The 19,763-nt window shown below is 37.9% G+C and overlaps 1 protein-coding gene and 1 pseudogene across 1 annotated transcript; one reads left to right on the plus strand and one right to left on the minus strand.

Annotated features, from left to right (window-relative positions):
• Window positions 1-5,158: 5,158 nt before the first annotated feature.
• LOC125008542 (signal-regulatory protein beta-2-like) lies at window positions 5,159-12,769 on the minus strand. The gene is made up of 5 exons (XM_047585829.1): window positions 12,661-12,769; window positions 6,126-6,449; window positions 5,679-6,017; window positions 5,441-5,569; window positions 5,159-5,283 (listed from the first exon to the last, which is right to left on the minus strand). The coding sequence occupies exons 1-5, from the start codon at window positions 12,767-12,769 to the stop codon at window positions 5,159-5,161; spliced, it is 1,026 nt and encodes a 341-aa protein (XP_047441785.1).
• A 5,062-nt stretch (window positions 12,770-17,831) lies between these two features.
• LOC125008394 lies at window positions 17,832-19,743 on the plus strand (annotated as a pseudogene).
• The last annotated feature ends 20 nt before the right edge of the window (window positions 19,744-19,763 follow it).

Consider the following 19,763-nt stretch of genomic DNA (forward strand, 5'->3'; position numbering starts at 1 on the left):
AAACCCCCTAGAAAAACCCAACCACGCGGAGTAGGGGTTGCAGCCCACAAACCCCCATTCCCCAAAGGGAAATTCCACAAATTTTTTTAAACCCCCAACCTCTGATGTGGGAAAAGGTCCCTTCTTCCCTCTTGGCCTCTGGGTTTCAAATTATTAATTAAAGGTCCCCGTAAAAACGCTTTAAAAGGACCCCGTCCCTTATTACGAAAGAAACCGTTGGGAAATTGAGCTAAAAAAATGATTTAAATGGGACCCCTCCCCGGGGGGTTTTTACTTTTTTTTTTAAGCTTTTTTTTAAAGATTCCGGGCAACTTTTTTTTCAAAACAAACAATCCATATCACTGCTAAACAACATAAATTGTCGTTTTTTTGGAAACCCAACTTTAATTTTTTTTTCAAATTTAAAAAAATTTTTATTAATGTTTTTTGGGTGGGTGAAAGCCCCCCACCAAACCAAAATCCTGAATCAAGACATTTTCACGCACCAGACGCGATTTTTAATCGAAAAGGACCTTCCCCTTTTTCTGTAAGAAACCCCTGAATCCATTTTTTCAGACTGTTAGGGATTGAAAGTGAACATATTTAACGGGTACATAAAGCTTGTAGGTTTTTTATTTCTTTTTTAAAATTAAAACAAATTTTAATTTCATTCAACTCCCCCCAGTTTTTTTACGCCCCTAAAAACCCCAACCTTTAGAGCAAAATGACCAAAGGTTTTATAGAACAAAGAGGCCCTTCTTAAAAAGAAGAAGAAAAAAGAAGAAAAATTGATTATGAAGAAAAAATTGATTGAATGTTGAAATTTTTGATTGATGATTGATGGATTTTTAAAGGAGGTATTAAAAAATAAAGACCCTTTTGAGAAGTGAAAAAGTTTTTGGAAAACAGATTAGCGAATTAACTTCAAGTTATTTTTTTTTTTTGTTTTTTTTTTTCAGAAAGCTTCAAACAAACAAAAACGAAAAGGGGAAACATTAAGACCCTTAAAAATTTCTACCCGTGTTTCACAGTTTGCAATAGAGTATAGTAAAGTTTAAAATCCCGAAACATTGGGTAAATTTAACCCCCCAAATGGATTTTAAACCCCATTATAAGATTTATGGCAAAAAAGAAATAGCCCCACCATTGTTTTTTTTTCGGGTTTTTTTTAAAAGGGTTTTTTCCTATTTTGTTTTTTTTATGATTCGTCATTCCCAACTTCGGATATGGGATAACAAATTTTTCTTTTTAAAAGTTTTTACGAGGGAAACATTGATAGGGGAAACTCGCTAATTTTAATTTAAAGAGAGTCAAAGTTGTATTAATAAAAAATGTTTGTGTTCGGTTGGTGGTGTTTGTTTTGTTTTTACCATATTAATGTTAAAAATTTTTAATAAATGTGTTGGCCCTTTTATACATAACAAATTTCGGAAATTAAATTAAGAAGTTTTGGGGGAAAAAAGTTTATAGGACTGGGTGGATTTTAAGTGTTGATTTTTTTTTTTCTTTTTAATTTGTGAAAAGAGGCACGGGTGAACCTCAGAAGCCCCGGCCCAAAAAAAAATGCACAACGGAGATTTAATCCCCAAAGGCCTCATCAAGTGAAGTCCTAGTGGCATGGGGAACATGGTCCAAAATTATGTCAAAAACTTTTTTTCCCAAAGAAAATTTTAGTGTAAATTTTTCAGTTTTCCTTTTTTTTTGTTCACGTCCAACTCAATTCCAGGTGAAAAGGCCCTATTTTTGTGATTTGGGCATGTACCCCAAAAAAGGACTTTTTCCTTTTTCAAAGAATGTTATTTATTTTTAAAGTTGTTTTGTTGGGTTTTTTTTTGTTAGTTTAAGGGAATTTTTAAAGGTTCGTCTAAAGCCTACCCAACTTTTAAGAAATTTAGTTATTTTTTTTTCTTTAAAATTTTTCTGGTTAGTGTGCAATTTTTTCGTTTTTTGGAGGATGGGAAGGGATCAGGGAGGGGCTTGTGAATGCGCTAAAAGTTACCCCACCTCCTGGAGTTTAGGAGGCCTCAAATGGGAGGCCAGCCTCTTTTATTGACATAAAATTCTCTCCCTTTTTGGGTCCACAGATCCGTGTTTTCAGTTCACACAACTTTGCCTACCAGAAGGCGTACAAAAGTACACTAATTTTTGAAGTGTGGGATAACTTTGGAATGACCACTTTAAATTTTGTCACTACTTTTAAATGCTTCTTTAAAAAGATAAGTGAACTTGTGAGTGTTTTTGCAGTATTACTGGCCAAAATAAGGAAGTCTTTGCATGATTTTTACATCAGGTTGGATAAAAATGCCGAACAAGAACCAAAAAACAGGATCCATAGGGGTGAAGCCTTATCAGGTTTTGTACAGATTTCTTAAAGTTCTTTAAAACGAAAATTTGAAGGTTTGTTACCTGAAAAATCAAGGATCCTCATAATTTCTGTGGATAACGAAAAAAACCGCGCTCCCGCAAGGTGGAAAAGGGGTTTTTATTAAAAAAAGTTTTTAACTGCATTCATACTAAAATATAACAAAAAATGTAAATGGTAAACCCATATTTTATAAAACTAAATAAATGCATGGCAAAACACCCACAGGTGATCTCTAGAATCACAAAAATTTTTTTTACTTTGAATATATTCAGAAAATTTTCCAAATTTTTTGATGTCCAGTTTTCCCGTCATCACCATTGTTTATATGGCTGCATATTTTGGTTGTGAATCGTTTGATCAAATAAAATAATTGTGAGCAAGGGAAAAATTGACTTTCATTTCCTTTATGCGACGCTGAGCCGGGCTAAGAGACATTTTGTCTTTCTGCTGTGGGTTCAGTCAAGAAAAATCCACCCGATTTGAATGTTGTCATGCCCTTGAAGGGGGGGGGGGGGGAATTCTATAAGTTACCCATATTCTTGGTCATCAAAAAATCATCCTTTAAAACAGGGGGAGGAAAAAAGTTTTTTAATGGTCATATTTGTAAATGGTAAATATTCCTTGAAACAGTAATTGGTTTATGGGGGCAAAAATTTGCTCGAAAAAGGTCCAATTTTTAAGTATGACTTGTAAAACAAAAATGAATTTTGAATAAATTTTTTCACAAATATTTCCTAAAAAATATTTGACGATTTTAACCCTTGGCCCGAAAGAGCTTTGGATGATACCTGAGACAGCCATGGCTGAGACCACATGAAAAATTTAAAATTGTCGTAGGACAACTGAAGACATCGTTTTAAAGGGCTTGACCTGGGGAGTAACATAGTCAGTATGAATTTTTGGGGAGGTCCTGCTCCTCAGGTGTGCCCTTTTTTAACCTTGTACCTGAGACCGTTTGAAGGCTTTTGTTTTAACAAAAAAATCTACAGGGCAAAGGGGCAACGGTTTTTGGAAATTATTGACCCTTTTTTTATGATACCTGAGGGCAAAAATATAGTGGGGCTATTGACTAGGTTTAAAAAACCTTTGAAAAAAACCCGTTTGACCGTCTTAAAAATGACAGAAGATGAATTATCAAACATTTGCTCCCAGGCCCCCAAAGCCCTCAAAGTTTTGCTAAAATCCCCAGAAAAAATTTTTCATAATAGAGAAAATAATCAGAAACTATAAAAAATATGGGTAAAGGTTTGTATTGTGCTCGGAAAAAAATTGGTCCGAATTCCCTTTTTCAGGGTTAGGTGTTGATATTGGGTTCAGAAAGTAATCCACTCATTTTCAAACAGAAAGGTAAATTCCCAACCTATATGTTTATATCTTGGTAGAGATGTTTAATGATTATTGTGCTTTTTTGGCGTTTTTTACTGTTTTTTTGTGGCACTTTATCCCGCCGAAAAAGCGTGTGTTCAATGACATACCGTGTTCACAAAAAGTTTCAAAACGGATCTTTCTTCTCAGAAGTAAATGAGGCTAACAGAGGCTATTTTATTGTTGAATTTAAAACAGGGAAAATTTTAGTGTTTTAAGTTGAAAAAGTTGACGATCCTTAGAATAAATCCTTAAAAATAGTGATATAGGGGTTCTCGATTTCCCAATGATTGAAGCTCACGCATCATTTTCGCCGCGAACAATATTATTGTTGTGAATGGAGGACTGCAGTTTTGTCTAAAGCGTCTCTTACCCCCCGCAGCGGGTCTACTTTGAGTCAATTGAAACCGAGCGCTCATACGAGGTGGAAGTGTACCTTTTTCGCTATCAGACTCTAGGGGGACAAATCGTCGGTTAAAATTTCGCCTTGGGGAAAGGAACAGGCAAATTGAGGTGAAAGGGTTGTCTGTCTCTCTGTGTTAGCCCGAATAGACTGGAGACTTCTTTTAAATCTTTCTGTCTCACAAGACATAATAAGTTTCAAATCCATGCTTTTAGCGTAAAAGGGAGGGGGGCCCGTGAGGCCCTTTTTGGGAGGGAGTCAAAGATAAAATTTAAAACCCCAAAAGTTGAGTCGGGTTAAGGTAAGAATTAAAGTTCACCTCAGATTCATAAGACCAGGATCTTGAATCTGTTTTTTAATTTTAAAATTTAAACAATTCAATTAATTAATTCAAATTCCCCCTTTTTTTTTTATAGCATATAACAAACAAATGTCTCAAGGCGCTTTAAAAAAACCGAAAACAGAAAACAAAAAACAGAGAAGAGAGAGAAAAGAAGAGCAGGAGAAACAAGAATAAACCTCTGCAAGGTACAACAACATCAACAAAGGAAAAATGCAGAATCAATGTCCCTTTTTAAATTTCATAACTGACGACATACTCATTAAATTTTTTACAGCAGTGAACCCCAGACCTCTTCGTGGAAACTAGATAAAAAATGCTTCAGGTTTTGAAGTGGAAACTAGGTAAAGCAATTTTTTTGGCTAATCTAGCGTGACTTTTAAGGGTGAGGCACAAAAAAAATGTATCAATCAAACATTTTGTTGAAACCTTTTTAATGAATGTATTATTTACTGAAGACAGTCACTTTGAAACATAATGTTCACAACATTTGAAGACCTGTCTTCATATTACAGTTGCATGCATTTTACTGAAAGTCTCCATCACCTCTACAGTTTGACTCACATTTACATTCAGTATTTCACATGAGAATACACACATTCTTCTGGATTCAACTCTTTCTTCTTTCTTCCTCTGGCAGAGAAATGCAGCGCAGCATAGTTGAGATCACCTTCAGCCTATGCAGCAAATAAAATAAGACATTCTGTTACACAGAGCCGTTGGGAATCATGCTAGTGAAATAACAAATAATGTGAGTTACTGTAATTACTTTATCTTTAACTGGTTGGCTCACATCGTCTTGTCTGGCTGGTGAAGAGCTGCTTTTTGTCGCTACGTATGAATAAAAACAAGCACATTAATTTGACTTTTAAATTAGGATCAACAACTCAAGAGGAATAGCGAATCAAAACTAAAGAGATCTTAGTTGTAGTATTCAGTATTCTCTGAACAAACAGGCGGTGAACAAAAGTAAGTAAACTACACTTACCTTCATGTTGTCCACATAGTCCTTTCTGAGTTCCACAACAGATGAAAATTAGATTTATAATCATAGAAATGGCCAAGCAGATGATTGCTACCACCAACACAATAACTAACACAGAACTTGCTGTTTGATCTAAAAACAGATCAAACAGATCAAAGAAAAAAAACATGAAATATATTTTATTATTTCATGAAACTTAGAATTTTGTACATCACTCCCAGTACTAAACCTATAATCCTACCAGCTTCCAGTTTAGTTCCATTTCCAAATAATATCTCTCTACATGTTGCCACAGCACAGTAGTAAGTCCCAGCATCAGAGGAGCTGACGTCCTTAGAGAAGCCGTAGACACATCTCTTCTGAGTCTCAGATCTCTTCTCACATTTATTACTCATATCTCCATCCGTGTAGATGATGTTTGGATGAGATGTCTGTGATCCAGCTCTGAACCAGAACACACTGAGATCTCCTGGACACGTCTTGTTCTCAGAGTCAGAGAGGACTGAACACTGGAGAGTCACTGAGTCTCCTGGACGGACTGGATCTGATACTGTCTGAACAACAGTCCTCTCAGTGTTTCCTGATTTAAAATAAAACTGTATTAAAACTGAGCACTTCCAACCATATCTTGGGCATTTTCACATCATGACAAGAAGGACTGGAAAATTCAAAGTAAATCAAACCTTACCTTCTACTAACAAATATGTCCCACTCCATTTAGACTTTATCCACTCTGTGACTCCACAGTGGTACATTCCTTCATCCTCTTCAACTGTGCTCAAAATGGTCAGGTTACTAAAACTGTCATCAGTACGTAAGTCAAATCTTGATTTTGAAACATTTGGTGCGTACTCTGTTACGGAATTAAACAATGTTACAATTATATTAAGAGAATCTCCAACACTCTGCTTGTACCAGTGGATTCCTCTATTGCTGGATTTTGTGTTTGATATAACACATGTAAATGTGGCTGGTTCACCAAGATGAACTGTTTTCACTGGAAGCAGCGTATCTGAATTAAAGGAAAACATAAAAATTAATTAAAGCATATTGTGTATGATGTGCAAAAATTCTGCTGCAAAATCGTCTCTTTAGTGTGTAAATTCTCCACTGAGAAAACCTTTAGACAGAACAAAAGAGCACTTACATACTGGATGAAGACAAAGCAGTGTAATCCATAACACGACCATCTTCACATTGTGTCTTGTTCAGAGACTTTTTTGTATTTAAGAGTGTGAAGGAGATGAGAAGGAGGTGACGTCACATCATAAAATGCATCCGATTGGTTTACTGAGAATAGTTTCAAAAGTACACTTCCTGTTACATCGGTCTCATACAGGGCTTTGTGAATCTGATCGCCTCTCTTTCATGTGTTGTAGCAATTCTCAAGACTGATTGCTTTACTTGACCTGTTTATCCTAGGTGACTGTATTTCTTCATCCTTGGTCATCAAGCAGCAGTTGGTATGATCACTTCTGCTGCCTGTGGTATGTCCTACAAGAAGAGTTTAAAATGCATCACAGTCTGAATCTCAGAGGAAATATCCACAGGCTGGATCTTCACTGATAATGGTTGTGACACTATAACAGTCAGAGGAGCCTGAAGGCCAAGAGTGTTGATTTAGCCTCACAATAAACATATTCAACAACAACATTGATAATCACTACTCTACCCCATGGCGGTGCTAGAGAAGGCAAGAAGACTTCAGACTTAAATATTTAAACTGCAATCTACCTGTCTCAGACAAAAACAATAGATCAGGGTCAAAGTTCAGGTGATGCTTATCGCAGAGTTTGGGACTTTGTAACAAATTTGCTGTACTGTTCTACTTTGAACTACTCTGGAACATAACCTGAATCAGGTCTGTAGTGTGAACAGCGATACATCAACAAGACAAGACAAGACACAATATACAGTGCATTCAGCCAGTAACTTAAGAATAAACACATTCTTGTTTGTACAACTCTTTCTTCTTTCTTCCTCTTGTTGGTTTCCCTCCAGTGAAATGCTGCGTAGCAGCATAGTTCAGATCATCTTCAGCCTGTACAGAGAGTAAAGCGCTCATATACTGTATACGTACTTACTTATTGCTTCTGCTGGGGATCATGTTAAAACACTGACAAATCACATGATTTGGTGTCACTACTTATATTATCATTAACCGGTTGTCTCAAGTTATCTTGTGAAGCGTTACTTTCTGGGCCTAATGATGAATAAGACACACATGAAACATAAAACCACATAGAAATGTGTCTGCTGATAGATAATTTAAGTATATCATTCAGTAAACAGAACTTACCTTCGTATTGTCCACATATTCCTCTTGGAGAGTCATTTAAGATGAAAAAAATATTTACGATCACAGATATGGCCAAGCAGATCATTGCTATCACCAACACAATAAATTCACAATTTGATGTTTTAGCTACAAAAAAAGAAAGAAACATTAGTAAAAAGATAAAAAAACTGTAAATCATAATGATACAACATATTCAGGGTATTATCTTCATTAGTTAACTCAGAATCACCTCTGATTTGTAGATGAGTTCCAATTCCAAGCAACAGCGTCTGACCACAGATCACTACAGCACAGTAGTAAGTCCCAGCATCAGATGAGCTGATGTTCTTAGTGAAGTGATAAACACATCTCTTCTGAGTCTCAGATCTCTTCTCACATTTATTACTCATATCTCCATCAGTGTAGATGATTTTTGGATGAGATGTCTGTGATCCAGCTCTGAACCAGAACACACTGAGATCTCCTGGACATGTCTTGTTCTGAGAGTCAGAGAGGACTGAACACTGGAGAGTCACTGAGTCTCCTGGACGGACTGGATCTGATAATGTCTTAACAACAATATAGTTTGATGTCCTCTCAGTGTTTCCTATATAATGAACGATTGAAAGACATTTTGCTCATATACATGTGTAGAAACACTCTTCTGTTTTGTTTTGTTTCTTGTGCAGAAATACTAACAAATGTGAGCCCCAGAAACTAAAATAAATCTTGAGTGAGTAATATACCAGACATTATCTTTCAATTCAATATTTTGAATCCATTAATAAATATTAACTGTCAGTAAGTAACTTATTATTTGTTACCTTTTAATGACAAATATGTCCCAGTCCAAGTGGTACATTCCCTCATCTTCTTGAATTGTCCTAAAAATTGTCTGATTGCTAATCATCCCATTTTGCCTCATTTCCATTCTTGAGGCAGAAATATTGGTCCGTAGTGATTATTTTTCCTACTCTCCAGTCCTGCAATAAATGTCAGGGTCTCTTCAGCCCTCTGCTTCTACCAGTGAACTGCCCAGTAGTTTAAATCTTTTTCCGGCCGCACATATGTGAAGGTCACAGGTGCACCAAGTTGAACTGTGATCACTGGAACCAGTGTATCTGCAAGTGTATAAAGTACATATCATGAATCAACAGGGAACATTTAGTCTACACTGTTAAAAAAAAACACAAAGGATACAAAAATATGCATGAACCATGAGACATTGAGTTAACATGAATATTACAATCAGACTTACATCCTCGATGAAGAAAAAGCAATGTTATCCACAGCAGAGCCATCCTCACACTGTCTTAGTAAAACTGTTTCAGTGACAGAGGAGTGGCAATAACACCAAATACATCTGACTGATTGTCATGTTCAGACAGCATTTCCTGCCTCGCTAGACATGAGCTATTCTGGACTCTATTATCTTTACTTCAGTTACCTTTATTAGACAGATCATATTGCGCCGATGTGCAGGTTCACAATTGTAGTTTTGAGTCTATTATAATGTGATTTAATGTCCATGTCCCGTCTCTTTAACCCTTTATAAGACACTAACTGAAATACTTGGATATTCTATTGTAAGGCATATGGAGACTTTTTAACTTTTGTGAAATTTTTCAGGTTTTTTCATTTTCATGCAGAAAGATTCAAGATTAATGAAACTACCATATATGGTTCCTCACCCCTAAGTGGTATCAAATGTAAACATGAATTTAGAGCATTACAACATACGTGCTGATTCAGACACTTGTTAACATCCACATTATGACATTAGACAACATTAGACCACTTCTTCATGGTACCTAGTAAAGGAGTTATGCTCAGCGTTCATGCAGAGGTGGACACTGGAGACACATTTGATCCTGAGAATGTTTCCTTGCTCTTTTCTGATTGGCTGATTGAAAACCACATGCTTCCAAACCTCACTGAGAGGTACAGGGACCGGGCTTTAAAACTATACTAACTGTATAAGTAGCCATATAAAGCCTGTAAAGATGTATAGTTCTGAAATAATAAGCTTAGGGTAAGCTTACATCTACAAACCAAATATGATTTCACTGAGGCTGTATTCTGTGGTCCAGTGTCCAGCATCTACAGAGGACTTGTAGGCAAAGGACTGACACAGTAGTAATTACGTTTTAAGAAAGGTCATTGAAAAATCTTGTTTTAGATTGGCTAAACTTTCTTTACTTTCTATCAGACTTTCCACTTGCCCTGTTAAACACTGCATATGCATGCTGATGACTTGTTGATCAGGCTACAGATCTGAAAGTGGATTTACTAAAAGAGGAAACAGGGTCAAAGAGATGTGAGTGCATGCATGCTACATTTATATGAACATGTATGGCATTGCAATGTGAGCAAAAGAGCAACAGTTATTATACATTCACACAGATCATGTGTTAATGCCTAGTATATGCTGCCATGGCTTTGCTCATCTTGAAACAGAAGCTTTACACAATGAAGAACTAGAAGTGCAGGACAGAGAAATAATGCAAATTCCAGATATAACCCCCAAAGAGGGGGACCATAGGGCCACTCATAAAGCCACATGTTCCTATGAAAACTACAGTGCATCCATAACTAATTAAGAGTAGATGATAAAATATTCAGCAAATAATAAATAATAGACTGACTGAGCTGAGTCATGTGTGAGGAGGCACCTTCCATGTTATTGTGTGTGTGTGTTTTTGTGTGTTGTGTGTTTATATAGCCTCCTGTCTTTCTTACAATTGTTGTTGTTCCATTTGTTCCAGCATTCTCCCCCTGATTCTGTGAACCAGGGTTTTTGCTTTCTTTTTGGATTGTGTTTCACCTTTTGTTGGACTTTTTTTTTTAATTTAACCTGCTGACCTATGCAGCGCCTTTTGTTCCTTATTTACTAAGTCATCATGAAATCTACTTTGAATTGCTCATCCTGCCTTTCTGGTCAGTGTATCTTACATTTGGGCCCTCTCTCACATTGCTGGACATTGTCACAGCACAGTTGCATCATCATGCGTCCAAGCCAGTCACACTACAACATTAATCACTCACAATGCATTTTATTGATTTTCATAGTTTTTACTCTATCCTCAGAAATCAAATACCGTATTTCCCCTAAGAGTGACCGGGGCCTTTATTTACTCAGCCGCCCAGAACACCCGGCCATTATTTGAGGTAGGCTTTTATTAATTCCCTTCGTTTCATACCTGTATGTACCAGTATATTTGCTCAAAGTTTTCCTACTTTTACTCTGCCATTTTTTATTTATTTTTCTCTTTAGCAGGTACACCCATAGACATTAATACATCCATGCATATTAATGTCTATGGCGCTGCATGCTCTTTCCATACATCCAAGGCTCTTTCACACGTATGTATGACACGCTGTCAGATGAGAGACGTACATGTGGAGCGACTAAAACCTTTGTGAGTTATAAAGCCATACATGACTTAAACAGGCTCAAATATTAGTCATATTTCAGACAAACGCCCATGCTTGTTTGGTTAACACTATTTGTCAATAAAAGCACAATGAAATGAAAGATTGAGAAACATTGTGAATCTGTTGCAGCCAGCTTGCTAAGAACAAGCTAATGCCACCTGTCTGTGGTGGAAAGTTCTTTTTAAAAACAAAAACAGCATCATGTACAGTAGCCTATGTGGGAAATCATAGTGCTGCGGAAGCAGAACACTGAGGCTACTGACTGTGTTGTTGATCTAATGCTGGTGAATTGGCCATAAATATGTTAGCTGTCGATCATTAGCAGAAAAACTGTAATCCTTTAACTGATGTTCAGCGATGCCTTTGACTTGGAGTTGTGTCGGAATGGAAATCACCTGGATATTTTGGTTCATTCTTCTGTTGTTGGTAAAAGAAAAAGTTATACTGTGAAGCCCTGTGTGCGGTATTGTGAGTATAATCCAATCCATAGTATTGATAGTGATAATTGATAGTCTAAAGCTTCTTGGTTTTGCTCTCAAATCGTAACAGATTACAGCATTTAAATTTACAATGCTCAAAAAATTCCGCAGGGGAAAAAAAACCCGGACCCCACAGGAGGAGGTGATCCTTACCATATCTTGTCCAAAACTGAAATGACGCCACTGGTTATACATCAATGGTTCAATTAGCTTACATTTAACACAGCCATGAATCCCAATCACATTGCTGCATAGATGAATCATGTGTGTGACAATTAGTTTCATTCCCTCAGATGTAACACCTCTGGTGGGAGCAGATAAAAACCAAGCACAAAAACATAATTTCATCTGGTGAGTTGAATTTCTTAATTCTAAGTCTGCAATCCTGCTTTGTGATACAGGCCTCAGGTCTGTAGTGTGAGCAGCAGTACATTGACAAGATGCAGGAGATTCAGGAATCGGGATTCATCATATGGAAACCGTGAATGTCTGATGCACATTTTCTGCCAAGCCAATCAATCATGTGAAAACTCTGAGGTTATGGTAACACTCTGGGTGATTTCATCAAATATGCGTCATAACTTTTTGTGCATGTAAAATGTCTGCAAAGTCACAAAGCCTGAAGTCACTTGGAAGTCACTCAACCACTCGTTGACACTCGGCTAGAGTTCTAGTTTTGGATTGTTCAGCGATCCAAACTAAACGTTTTCACATTGTTGTACTCGTTCTTTTTATCCAGTCATTCAATCTCTCTGTGACTTTTTAAAACATACACTGTTGTTTTTATCTCCTGCTGGGCTACCACCCGACCGAGACTGCCTTAGTGCTGGTGGTTACGCTAGCAAACATTGCCAGCCATGCGTGCAAATGAGGATGCACTACTTAGAAAAGCAAATAAAAAGGAGAAGGAGAAAATTACATCATCTCTACCCTCAGTCTCCTCTAGCTGAAGGAAGATCCTGCGACCAGAATCCAGTTTCAAGGTGTGACATCGCAGCACTGGGGAATCCCTTCTCTGGGTCTGCCGCTACCACACCTGCATGACACGACACCTTTTGCCACGAGGGTCCGCCTCCTTCTCCTTTGCTCCTCCCTCAGACCACATTGGTAGTGGGTGACTCCATAGTCAGGCACGCTCATTTTTCTAGTGCCACTACCCACTGTTTTCCTGGAGCCACTGTCCCAGTGATCCTGGAGAAATTCCCTGTGCTGCTGCGCTCAACACCACCAATGGTAACCCACATCTAGGCACTAATGGCACTGGCGCAGGCAGTCAGAGATGACTAAAAAGGATTTTGAAAACCTTTTTAGTCTTTTAACGGAGAGCAAGTTGAACATTTCTGTCAGGGGTCCACCCTGTCCCATGGAGCAGAGCGTTTCAGCAGGCTCCTCAGCCTTCGTACAATACATGGTTCCAACCTGCAGAGGTTACTGCATTTTTATTCAATTTTTACTTTTAATTTACTCAACATTTCACTCAACCCATATCAAAGATCATACACTGGACCTTGTTATCACCTCCAGTCTGTCAACACACATTTCCTCTGTTTTAGATTTAGCTATTTCTGATAGTTTTTGTCTTTTTTTAGTGTCAATAGTAAACATGATGATAATATTCCAGAAATTAAAAACAGCACTCTACAAAGTATCTCCATTTAAAGCAAAAAAAAAATTAAAATTAAAAAGAAAGTGTCGGGTTGCAGAGAGGAAATGGAGAAAGAACAGATTACAAATAAACCTCCACATTTTAAAATCTGAGCAAAAAACTACAATAAGACAATAAAGAATACAAGAAAGGTACACTTTTCAAACATCATCAGTGAAAACCACAATATCTCCAGAATACTGTTTTTAACATGTCTTGCAAGATGTCAACAGACTTCAAATGTCAGGGGTTTGCAGCTCACTTCAGCAGTAAAATAAAAACTATTAGGTCAGCTTTTAGTCAATCTCAATCTTGTTTTATTACAGCTGAACCTATGTTTTTATGTGAGGAAACATCGGATAATGTTGTCCTGGTTGATGCTAAGGTGCTCTCAGTTAAAACCAGCAGCCTGCCTTTAGATCCAAGTCCTACGCTGTATTTTAAATCAGTTTTTCTAAGCTGAGGATGCTTTGAATAATTTAAATTATTCTCTTTAGACAGGAGATTTCCCAAGTGCTTTTAAGACAGCCTTGGTCAGGCCTCTTCTAAAGAGGAATAATTTAGACACTACAATGCTCAACAATTACAGACCAGTGTCTAATCTGCCATTTTTAAGTACATTTTTTAGAGAAATTGGTTTTTAAACCACTTGAATGAGTTTATGAAAACTCACAGTTTGTATCAAACTTTTCAATTGGGTTTTCAGACAAATCACAGTACTGAAACTGACCTGATTAAGGTTTTAAATGATATTCGAATGATCATGGACAAGAGGAAACTCTCTGCCCTGGTTCTACTGAATTTGAGTGCAGCATTTGACACAGTAGACCACGATACTCTTTTAAGCAGACTGCACAACATGATCAACCTGTCATGTACTGTTTTTAACCGGTTTAAATCCTACCTCACTGGCAGACAATTTTATGTGTCTATCGATGAATACTCCTCTTCTGAGAAATACAAACTGGATTGTGGTGTCCCCCAAGGCTCAATCTTAGGTCCAACACTTTTTAATTTGTACATGCTGCCACTTGGCGAAGTAAACATGAGACACAGAATAAGTTTTCACAGTTGATAATACACAGCCACATTGCCATGTCTCCTGATGACCCAGGACTCACGCTCAGAGAGAGATGCTTTAACCAAATTTACAGACAATGTTAATGTCTCTCTCGCAACAGGTAAAAAGCCTGGGTATTGTTGTTAACTCTGAGCTTGGTTTTATCCCTCACATTAAAAACTTAGTATAAACTGTACTGTACCTCAAGAACATAGTCCCGTGTCTGCCCGTTTCCGCAAACACGGAGACGCTGATGCATGCTTTTATCTCCAGTCATATTCTTATGTCCCAGTCTAGGGGTGCCTAGAGCACAACATGAAAAGTGACCATCTTCCCCAAGTCCCAAGCAGCCACCAGTAGATTTTGGGTTTTAATTCCAAAAAAAAGATTTATTTACAATGAGAGAAACAAATTTATCCACACCAATAATTATTAAAGTAATTCAGGGCTTCAGGGTAGACCAAGGCCAAAACGACAAACAAAACAACTCTATCTGGAAAATAAAGAAACTAACCTCCGAAAACAAAACAACAAAGACTTACCTTCCTAACTAAAATACACAGGAGAAAACAATCAAAACAAAATGGCAGTCCATCCCTACTATTCAAAGGTAATTGGAATAATGTCATTAAGCTTTGGCATGAGGTTGTGACCAGTTGGGAGATGCGGAGGATGGAGGTGCTGCCAACCAATGACTGCCATCTTGGTTCTTTACAAGGCGGGTGAGCATCCAGTAGCAGCCAATCGCACGTCAGGTATGGCCCGTTCTCCCAATCACCTCTCCACTATGGCACAGCCCTTTTTGCATATGGGATTAGAAAAAAAAAACACAGGACACATGTAGCACATGGCAGCCCTCTAAAATGACCACAGTCATAACACATATTGACTATTGTAATGCCCTCCTTTCTGATCTTCCCAAAAAGAAACAAAAATCCTTTACAGTTACTACAAAGCTCAGCTGCACATGTGCTGACGAAGACCATAGACAGCGTATAACACCAGTTTTAAGATCGCTGCATTGGCTCCCTGTGTGTTTCAGGGTCGATTTTAAGGTCCTTTTACTGGTTTATAAATGTCTTGATGGTCTTGGTCCCTAATATTCAGATCAGATCTGCTTTTTCCACATCGGACCCTTGCAGCCCTGAGGTCCTCTGGTACCGGCCTTTTAGTGGTTCCTAGAGTCAAGACAAAGAAGAATGGTGAGGCATCTTTTCAGTTTTACAGCCCATGTCTATGGAACAGCCTGCTGAGGACCTCAGGGCTACACAGAGTGTTGATATTTTTAAAAAGAGACTCAAGACCCACCTTTGTAGCTCATCTATTTTAGCTTGATTTACGCACGCTGGTTTAGCACCATTTATTTAGTTTATTTATTTATTATATTATTTATCTATCCACCATGTAGATATGTATTTATATTACTTATTTATTTAATTTTAATTGTTTACTTTTTATATATTATTATTATTGTTGTTGTTATTGTTGTTGTTTTTTAATTTTTTACTCAAGCCCTGGTGTTTCCTCACTGAGGACCTTCCCTTTCTGGGAGCTGTGATCGGTTCTGGCTGTGATGAGGCTGTGGGGATGGTCCTGGCCCGGAGGGTTGGGGGGGCCCGGTCACTGCCTATGGATGTGGCATGGACTTCTCCACCAGCCTGGGCCAGGGTGGTCCCTGCCGTGTTGCCCCTTCGGTTGGGGGCTGTGAACGGCTCCTAGTGCAAACTTTCCTCCGTGATGGCGTTTCCTCGCTAGGCCATCTGTGCTCAGCCATGTTACTCATTTTATCAGTGCTCTTTCTATCCCTGTGCTCCTTTGTGTGCTCTCTTGCGCTCACTCACCGTGTCCCCTGCCTTCCCATCGGACAGTAAGTTCAATAAAATACACTACCTTCTCTACTTTCGACAACAACAGCAGGTCCAGTCTCAATCGGGTACTCACTATCTGTGCTGGGACAATCAGCTGTTCGTTTAAGTCAGCCCTCTGCTCCCAGGCTCTGCCTACCCTTAGCTGCCCTGCACTACGTCTGATCCTCTCCGGTCTGGCCTTTTCTTCCTCCTGTACAAACATAATATGTATATTCACCTTTCTAGAAGATAAGAAATTTACTTCAACCCGTTTTTCCTCACTTGCAGCTGCTAAACATTTCAGCACCTGGTTGTGACGCTAGGTTTATCATCCTTGGGAGAGACACATATACACACAGCCTGTCTTATGCACAAACGAGTAGTGTGTATAACTTTATATATATAATATATATCACTTCCATATGATCTGAATTTTGCTCCCACCAGGCCAGTCATCTAACAAAGGTGGAGGTAATGGGGCCCACTTCTTAACAGGCTATGTGTAGCGGGGTTCTTTCTGTCAAAAAATATGGCGTCGACAAGAAGCTATGTAATATTTACAAAATAGTAACAACTATTTACAAAAAATATTTACAAAAAATAGTGGCTGTTCGCACTGCTGAAATAGGTTCTTCTTTCTCCAACACAGCTTGCAACACCACCTCTCCACACACATACATGGACAAAACATGGACAAAATGGCCAAAATGGACAAACATGGACAAAATGGCTGCCTCATAAATGATAAGCCCCTCTCAGTGGGCCTGACACAAAAATAGTAATCAACTATAACAGAAATGTTTCCAACCTAGAGAAACAACAAAAAGGACATTTAACCAGAAACACACATCCAGAAATATTTAAGGTATTATGATGTAATATAGGTTTTCAGATCATCATAAATACTGAGAAATATCCTTTCATTAATACAAAAAATATTCAGTTGCATCTGGTGACCTTTTTCCCGCCACATGCCCTTTAAAACAGCAGGGAGTAGATAGGCCCCTGTTTGGCCAACTGTACCTGAGGAGCGGGGAGGACAATTCGGTGTCTGCGCTGCAAAATGTATGAACAGGCCAGTAACTCTTTGGTCCCAAGCTGCTTCTCTAATCGCTATGCCACAACTTCCCCTAATCCCTGTTTGTATAGTTCATTGATATTAAAACAAGCCCACACATTCTAATAACTATGATAGATGGATGTCAGATACAGATCATATGTTACTACCAAGCGTAAACTCTTTATTTTGCTAAATCAACACTTGTTACAGTGTCACAACCATTATCAGTGAAGATCCAGCCTGTGGATGTTTCCTCTAAGATTCAGACTGTGATGCATTTTAAACCCTTCTTGTAGGACATACCACAGGCTGCAGAAGTGACCATACCAACTGCTACTTGATGACCAAGGATGAAGAAATAGTCACCTAGGATAAACAGTTCAAGTAGAGCAATCAGTCTTTTGCTACAACACATGAAAGAGAGGCGATCAGATTCACAAAGCCCTGTATGAGACCAATGTAACAGGAAGTGTACTTTTGAAACTATTCTCAGTAAACCAATCAGATGCATTTTATGATGTGACGTCACCTCCTTCTCATCTCCTTCACACTCTTAAATACAAAAAAGAAAAAAAAAACACAATGTGAAGATGATCGTGTTATGGATTACACTGCTTTGTCTTCATCCAGTATGTAAGTGCTCTTTTGTTCTGTCTAAAGGTTTTCTCAGTGGAGAATTTAAACACTAAAGAGACGATTTTGCAGCAGAACTTTTGCACATCATACACAATATTTTTTTAATTATTTCTTATGTTTTCCTTTAATTCAGATATACTGCTTCCAGTGAAAACAGTTCATCTTGGTGAACCAGCCACATTTACATGTGTTATATCAAACGTAGAATTCAGCGATAGAGGAATCCACTGGTACAAGCAGAGTGTTGGAGATTCTCTCAATATAATTGTAACATTGTTTAAATCTGGAACAGAGTACGCACCAAACGTTTCAAAATCAAGATTTGACTTACGTACTGATGACAGTTTTAGTAACCTGACCATTTTGAGCACAGTTGAAGAGGATGAAGGAATGTACCACTGTGGAGTCACAGAGTGGATAAAGACTAAATGAAGTGGGAGATATTTGTTAGTAGAAGGTAAGGTTTGATTTACTTTAAGTTTTCCAGTCCTTCTTATCATGATGTGAAAATGCCCAAGATGTGGTTGAAAGTGCTCAGTTTTTAATACTGTTTTGTTTTAAATCAGGAAACACTGAGAGGACTGTTGTTCAGACAGTATCAGGTCCAGTCCGTCCAGGAGACTCGGTGACTCTCCAGTGTTCAGTCCTCTCTGACTCTGAGGACAAGACGTGTCCAGGAGATCTCAGTGTGTTCTGGTTCAGAGCTGGATCATAGACATCTCATCCAAACATCATCTACACTGACGGAGATATGAGTAATAAATGTGAGAAGAGATCTGAGACTCAGAAGAGATGTATCTACAGCTTCTCTAAGGACGTCAGCTCCTCTGATGCTGGGGCTTACTACTGTGCTGTGGCCACATGTGGAGAGATATTATTTGGAAATGGAACTAAACTGGAAGCTGGTAAACATCAAACAGCAAGTTCTGTGTTAGTTATTGTGTTGGTGGTAGCAATCATCTGCTTGGCCATTTCTATGATTATAAATCTAATTTTCATCTGTTGTCGAACTCAGAAAAGACATGAAGTTAAGTGTAGTTTACTTACTTTGTTTGCCTCCTGTTTGTTCCGGGAACACTGAATACTACAACTAAGATCTGTTCAGTTTTGATTTGCTTTTCCTCTTGAAGTTGTGAAGTGAGTTGAGACCTCGGCTGACCAACAGCCTAAAAGTCCGGGACTAAGTGTGTGATCGGAACTTGAATTAATAGAATATAAGAGTATGATACTGTGATTGAAGAATAATTTTGATTAAACGTGTTATTTTTCAGTGATTGAATGTTATTCACAGAGTGTAAGATGAATAATAGTTGAAGCAATGTAAGCAGTGTTTGTGAAATCAGGAACAGAATAAGAAAAACAGGATACAGATGTCAGGCAGTAGGGGCAAAAAGGGGAACTGAAACCTGTTGGCCTGAGGGCAGGTCAGGACATGTCCAAACACACAGTTAGTGGAAAAGTACCGAAGATGAACTAATTTCCACATATTAATTAATAATATATGAATGGAACACCCTTATTGGACAAAAGTGATGGGATGATGATTAGCCATAGTGATGTATGGGAGATAGGATGTGTCTCGGTTTAAGGATATAAAAGATGAAATGCAGAAGTATTTTACGGGAGAGGAGACCAATTGGAGTACATTTGTGAAGGATTTAAGGGATTACCAAAGGACACAAACATTATTCATTTTTGGGTTACAATTTTATAAGGATATTACTGATTTAATATTATATGATTGAATTTGAATTGATTATCTGAAATCTAAATATTATTTTAACAAATATCTGATTTCCGTTTTGATTGATTTATTGAGCTGTTGCAATTGCTTAAGCTGAACTTGCAAATAAAATTTGGCTCTAAAGGTCAGAAGACTTGTTGAC

This window comes from Mugil cephalus, chromosome 5 (assembly GCF_022458985.1).
Source record: "Mugil cephalus isolate CIBA_MC_2020 chromosome 5, CIBA_Mcephalus_1.1, whole genome shotgun sequence".
NCBI classification, from domain to species: Eukaryota; Metazoa; Chordata; class Actinopteri; order Mugiliformes; family Mugilidae; genus Mugil; species Mugil cephalus.

Coding starts and splice junctions, on each gene's coding strand:
- LOC125008542 (XM_047585829.1), bottom strand. CDS start 12,769: ATGAGCGTGCCTGACTATGGAGTCACCCACTACCAATGTGGTCTGAGG. Junction 6,450..12,660: donor TGTCGTGTCATGCAGGTGTG/GTAGCGGCAGAC, acceptor CCTTTAATTCAG/ATACGCTGCTTCCAGTGAAA. Junction 5,570..5,678: donor TGGAACTAAACTGGAAGCTG/GTAGGATTATAG, acceptor ATCTGTTTTTAG/ATCAAACAGCAAGTTCTGTG.